At 37.5% G+C, this 6,629-nt stretch overlaps 1 protein-coding gene across 1 annotated transcript; it reads right to left on the minus strand.

Annotated features, from left to right (window-relative positions):
- Nucleotides 1-106: 106 nt before the first annotated feature.
- Nucleotides 107-5,456, minus strand: guca1aa (guanylate cyclase activator 1Aa). The gene is made up of 4 exons (XM_026146396.1): nucleotides 5,079-5,456; nucleotides 3,127-3,276; nucleotides 2,934-3,027; nucleotides 107-1,113 (listed from the first exon to the last, which is right to left on the minus strand). The coding sequence occupies exons 1-4, from the start codon at nucleotides 5,274-5,276 to the stop codon at nucleotides 986-988; spliced, it is 570 nt and encodes a 189-aa protein (XP_026002181.1). The 5' UTR covers nucleotides 5,277-5,456; the 3' UTR covers nucleotides 107-985.
- Between the last annotated feature and the right edge of the window lie 1,173 nt (nucleotides 5,457-6,629).

A 6,629-nucleotide genomic window follows, 5' to 3' on the forward strand; every position in this document is an offset into this window, starting at 1 on the left:
ACACCCAGTTTGACTGTAACTGCAATTTCTACCTGTTAAATTAGTAAGATTATTTCTGGGATAATTTGTTCCTGGTAAATCTTCAAAACATGAAAAGTAGACAAAGTGTGTGTGTTGTTTTTTTTATTGTTTATTTTTAGTGTACAAATAAGCAAAAGCTGAACTCAAACACATTCTGTAGTCTTCCAACAGAAGGCACAAGATGAGCATAGCCAACAAACATAACAAAACTAATCTGCATCAATGCTGAATAAAAAAAGCAAACCATTCAGCCAAAGAAACTCCCACACACAGAGAGAAAAGCTGCAAAACCACAAGCCTGCGTTTCGCTCCAACTTAAACTTTTGTTTTCAAAAGATTAAAAAATAATAATAATAAAGTTACAAATGTATATAAAAGGTAAACATTTGATAACTGTTTTTTCACTGCCACATCTCCCACCTGCTCCTGTTTTACAGCCACTGACTTAATCAAATTAGCATGGATGTTGAGCACACTGCAGTGTCATAGCTCCCTCCTGTAAACCCCCCCAGGCAAGAGCGGGTAAATAGAGATTTGAGTAATTTGGTGCAGAGGAACTCAGAAATATATAAAGAAAAAAAGATTTGGAAAGCCTAGTCGAGTGTATGTAATTGCCACTCTGCTACTCCACTATCTCCCTCCTTTATGCCTCAGGGTGTCTGAGGGTAAGTGGACCGTCTGAGAGATCATCCCTCATGCCGAGGTGGCCTTGGGAGCGATCGCCATCATTAAACAAGGACAATGAGCAGTCTGCAAAGGCTGACTGAGTCATCCCATTTAAAGTGCATATGTGTCACTCCTTTAGAGATCAAACATAAGATATGTGTCAGTCTCCAAGACACACTGGAATCATATTAAAGCGGATTCAATCTTAATAGAAATCTCAGTCTATAAAATGACCCGACTGACTGAGACACTCAGGTCAAATCGTGAATGAGGATGAGGTAATCGGAAGGGACGGATCCTAAACGCTTCGCCTCCGGTTGTGGATCATGGCCACGATGTGGGCGAGATCCAGACTCTTCATCATCACCTCCATGAAGTCTTCATCGCTGCGAGCGCCTGCCACAAACTCCTCCAGGGAAAGCTCCCCTGTTGGAAGAGACACATGTTGTTTTTGGTCAGATTTGAGTGGGTTTTCGGCTAATTTGTCATTTCTCCCTGCAACAAAGTCACGTTCATAACAGACAGTTTGATATATTGATATGATATTTTAATATTACTGGTGCCGTGATATTAAGTAAACAATGGAAAATGTCAGTAAATGTCACTAACTTTCCTCCAGCTATTTTCTTTTAAATTATTATTATTGGTAGCTTGCAACTACAAAGGCGATAAACGTGTTTTTAGAAACGTTTGAGATTCCAAAAACACGTTTAACACTTCCAAGTTTAAATTTTGATTTGGTGAATATTTTCATTTTATTTATGTCATTATTTTGTTTGTTTGCATCCCTTTAATCTCACAGTTATGGAGAACACATTCATACACTAAAACACCCACACCCAGCTAGACAGACACATAAGCTTACGAAGGTTTCTGGACTCATTTCACTCGTATTCTATAACCTATTTTGCAATTATAAATCCTCATTTAACTTCTAAACTTGCAAAAATGTTCTACATAGCTATTAATCATACAGAGGCAAGCTTACAGCATGAAGTAGAACCACTTATTACAGTATTTATAACTTAAGATAGTTTGCAACCTTGTTCCTAAATGGGTCTTTAAATATATAAAACCCAACAGTTAAAATGGACCTATCTATTGGTGGATGCTCATATTAAATATGGGGTCAGTGTATGTACCACTAAGTTCAGACTTCGGACCGCTCTAAATGCTCAGTTTAAGGCAATTTTTCTACTCTGTTGTCAAAGGGAGCAGATATTTATGGTGGCCCTGAGAGGTCAAACACACTGAACCTGCAACAACAGTTGCAGAAGTGACAGCAGAAACCAAAGCATGCGATTGCAATGAGACGATTAAAGAAAGCACAGAATCCATCTGTGTTGTGAAGGAAAATGAGATGCAGGTAACTGTGTTTTTAATCACATCGTTCATATGTTTGCTACGAGTTGTTTACTGTAGCTATTCATCACATCACTTGCATTGTGTTTTATTAGCTTTTATTTTATTTTATTGTATATATTTTTTGTCTTTTGCAGGATTTTTCTATCTGCTTGTGTTTTCGTGTTAAGCTGCAGTGTGTTTGACTTGTCAGGGCTACTGTAGATATTTCTCATACGGTCTGAGCGCAAGTTTGTGGAAGGCAGTGAATCAGAGGAAAGCTGGCATGAAGAGAGAAAGCTAAAAGCGACAAGTTTTAAGGTGGAGTGTTTCAAACATTGAGATTTCCTATTAAATAACCTCAAAAAATGACCGACTGTACCTTTAAGAGCATATTTTTATTTCTAATGGTGGCCTTTTAGCTCAGATTTGCTATAAAAGTACCTTTAAGTATGACAGTAGTTTCACCTGTAGTAGTAATAATATAATAATAATAATAACAGAGTAAAACTGAACTGTTAGTACTTTTCAAATTGTAAACAAATATAGGTTAAAACACATGTTGCGGTGGTCTTTGGCTATGGTTCATTTCAGTACATGATGAACCATGTAGATATCATTTATATTCCTAAGTATACTCTATGTGATAAGAACTACTATAAGTAGTATACGTCTACTGTTTCAGTACTTTGTATACATCTAACTGAGCAACATTATACTTCCTGTTTTTATTCATTATAAATGTGTATTGATAGATATTAGAAAGCTACTTTAAACCAGTAAAAAAAAAATCATCAGGTTTAGTCTCTTATGTTTTGTTTTGAGAGTAAATGTCTAATCTCTGTCCACCCATGATCTATTTTGTCCTAAACCCTTTTCTCCGTACTGTGCCAGCGCACACTCACCATCTCCATTTATATCAATCCTGTCAAACACTCGGTTAGTGAACTCCTCCGCAGATGTTTCCTGATTTTCATTTCCATTGATTGCACGGATGGCCTGGGAGAAGATGAGGAAAATCAGTATGTTTGCCAGATTAGAGGCTAAAACAAATATTCAGACATGCAGTGTGGCTGGTGCACGATGGAATGACTGTACCTTGATGATGTTCAGAAGCTCGTGGCGGTCAATGCAGCCGTTCCCATCCACATCATACAGTTTGAAATACCAGCGCAGCTTGTGCTCCATCTTTCCCCGCATCACCAGACTCAGAGCGGCCACGTACTCCATGAAGTCTATGTAGCCGTCCTGCAGAATCAAAGTGTCAACCACGACCATCCATGTTTTATATTCATTATAATCACTAAACAAATGCATCATCCCTCAGCTGAAATAGATCCCCAGCTCCAAAAACAATCCAAGGGGAAGTGAAGCACGCCAGGACGGAGGATTATCTCCTGTCTGCGTCTAAACAATCTCAGCATCAAAGCATGCATTCACAGATAATCTCACTGTCTAAATCATTCAGAGATTACTGTGGCATTTTTTGTAAGCTGAGCAGGGTGGGGGGCTAAATATAGCATGCAGCTCCTCAGACAGACATCCTGCCATGACCCCACTGCTACCTCAAAGATGCTCTCAATTAAACTGGGGATCAAAGGGGATACAGGGGACACACTCTCCCTATACTTAGAACATGCGTTTGCAAGTCTAATATATTTTGGTATTTAAAGTCTTTCTGTTAAATTGTTTTTTTTTCCCCACATGGGTTTTCCAAACAGGCAGGAATTTCCTAGATATGTTGGTGCCTCACATTCACACTGGGTAGGACAGGTAGATTATGCACCCTACACTGAAACCACAAATCCAGGTATGACATCATCTGTTTTGTTTCTGTTTCTGTTGATTTTGCTTCTGTTTTTTGTGTGTCTCTGTAGTTTAATGGCGTCTTTGTGGTTGTTTTGCATGTATTGGTGTTTTCTTTGAATGTCTTAGAGGTATTTTTATCTTTGCTTGCATCGATTTGTGCACGTTGCACCTTTTTAGTAAGCTGTGTCTTTCAGTATAAAGTTTTCAGTCTCTCTGCAGATGTTTGGACTATATTTGTGTCTTTATAGTTGCCACATCAGCCTCTGGACCAGCCTGTCTGATGCGCAGTTTATTCATATATTCAAGCTTGTTGTAAGGGAGGTTAATTTTAGAGAACTCGTGTCCTTGAATGATACAAGTATTTTTAATCTAGACATGTTTTAAGAAGTTTTTTCTCTCATTTGTTTATTTTAAATGTAACATTAAAGATTTCAGAAGCAAGGAACAGACCATCTCAATTAACAGAAAGTAACCGTCAGGAAATATCAAAATAATATTTTCAACCCGCAGATATGAGGAATCCCAAACACTTATCTGTAAAAAACAGATAATTTTCCTACAATTTCTCATATTATGAAAGAAATACCTTTTTGCGTAGTCAACGTTCAGATAAATGTGGTAAGCAGCTATTTTTTAAAATAAAATATTTAATGCATTCAGTCTTATTTTACCTTTTTAACATTAAAAATAAAAAATCGATGAATTACTGGTAATATTTTGTTCCAGCTTCTACAGAAAGACTATCCTATGCTTTTTCTGCCTTTTTCATTATTGTGAATACACTATGTTATGACTCCTGTAGTTAAAAAATAATAATTCATCAGAACTTCCAAACATCAATTACAAATATGTAAATCAACAAAAACCAGCCTAAAGAATTAACTTTTTCTAATTGTGTCTAATTTTAATTAAAAGTTAATGTTTTTTTCACAAATAATAACAAGATAAAAGAGAAACAGTAATAATTTGGGTTCAAAGGAAATATGCAGGTAACATAAGCTTATATTTTTATTTAACATGTACATATGACACATTATAATAAATCCCCCATGGAGATACACACTGTTTAGACACACGTGTTGAGAACTAAAGAAAATTATTTGCTCATGTTTCATTTTCAGAGAATCATAGATGTATTCTTCTACATTAGCTTCTAATCGTTATATCGCTATTTTATTCTTGAGGCATCCTGTCATCTTTGATTGTGTTTAAATGTGTGGTGAAATCCAGACTCATCTCACCTTGTTCATGTCAAACGTGCGAAACATCTGCTCAATGTAGGCGTTGGCCTCTGGGTCCAAACCTCTCAGCCCGAAGAACTGCTTGAACTCGTGCAGGGTGAGCTGCCCTGAGGGGCACTCAGTCATGAACTTCTTGTACCACAGGTGCATCTCCACAGCCTGCAGGTCGTCCACGGTGCAGCCGTTTGAATTGCCCATTTTTTATTTTTCCAAAACTCAGATAAGGTAGCTGGACTCTGTTACAAACTGGACTCAGACCTCACAGCCCAAGTGGTCTACTGTGAAGTAGGCAAAGACCGTCCCTCTTCACAGTCACACAACACTGGGACTTTTAGAGTGAGAGCAGTGGCAGGATGGCCCCTTTTGTAGCTCAAGTGTGTGTGTGTAGAGGGGGGGTTGAGGTGATCCACGCCTCTTGGTCCTCTCCTTGTGTCTAATCACTCGCTGTAATCCTGAGAAACATGCAGATGATCATCTTAATCATCCAGCTTGAAGGGCAGCCTGGCTGTTCCACAATTACCCTGAGATGTGCTGACAGACACAAATGCAGCTTTCATCCCTCACGTGCAGTGCCTCTAAGCGATGGGATACATCTGCCTCAGCATGTGGACTCGGGTATGAGCGATGCAGATTTAATGCTTTGGGTGAAGACTAAGCAAGCTTCAAAACATTCTCATAGTTCTTCTGTGTACGTTCTATTTAGACCTATGATATAAGTTAATGTTGACGAATTTAAATGTTTAAAATGACCGGGGGCCGGTCTCATCAAACCCACAAAGTCAAAACAATTGCAAATCAAATTTCTGGTACCTGCAACTTTTGCTAAAAACATCAATCAGCATTCTATTGGTGATTATTAGTGTGGTTTTTCCACACTCGTAAAAGAAGTTTAGGCAGTTTGTTAAATAGGAGCGTTCAGGTATGCATTAACAAAATCCAGAAAAAAATATTCTTCCACAACGATGTGTGAGACTGATAAAGTTACAGAGAAGACGATTACTTCATGTTACTGCTGCTAAAGCGGGGGTGTACTCACTTTTTCACGCACTGTTTCTGCATTTCAACTTAGGGGTTTTTTTGTTAGATAATATCTAAGTATGTATGTAATATGTAGCTACTTGTTTCATCAATAAAAAGGCCAAAGCAAGTTTCTTTAACAGACCCTGTTTGGCATGCTGTTTAATAATTATCCTGTGAAACAAATATCTTTATATATCGCAGGTTATAAATACTCTGTTTATCCTTTAAGCCATTTTTAATCAAGAAAAAAAAAAAGCTTCAACAGCATCAGCTTTTCTGTGGATTTTTTAAAAAAATGAACCAGAATTAGAAGGTTACTACAAATGATCTCATTAGAGAAGTTTATTTGGATACCACAGATTAATGCCAACAAGGCGTTACAGTTAAAGTTAGTGTATTATTATATCAAAACACAGAAAATAAAATGACATTCGTGTCTAAGTGCTTTCATATGAAATTAAACATCAGTGCTTTGTTACAATGATTTTGCAGTCAAACTCAAAAGCATACATATGTTGTGTTCTGCAGCTA

Source organism: Astatotilapia calliptera, chromosome 17 (genome assembly GCF_900246225.1).
Source record: "Astatotilapia calliptera chromosome 17, fAstCal1.2, whole genome shotgun sequence".
Lineage (NCBI taxonomy): Eukaryota > Metazoa > Chordata > Actinopteri > Cichliformes > Cichlidae > Astatotilapia > Astatotilapia calliptera.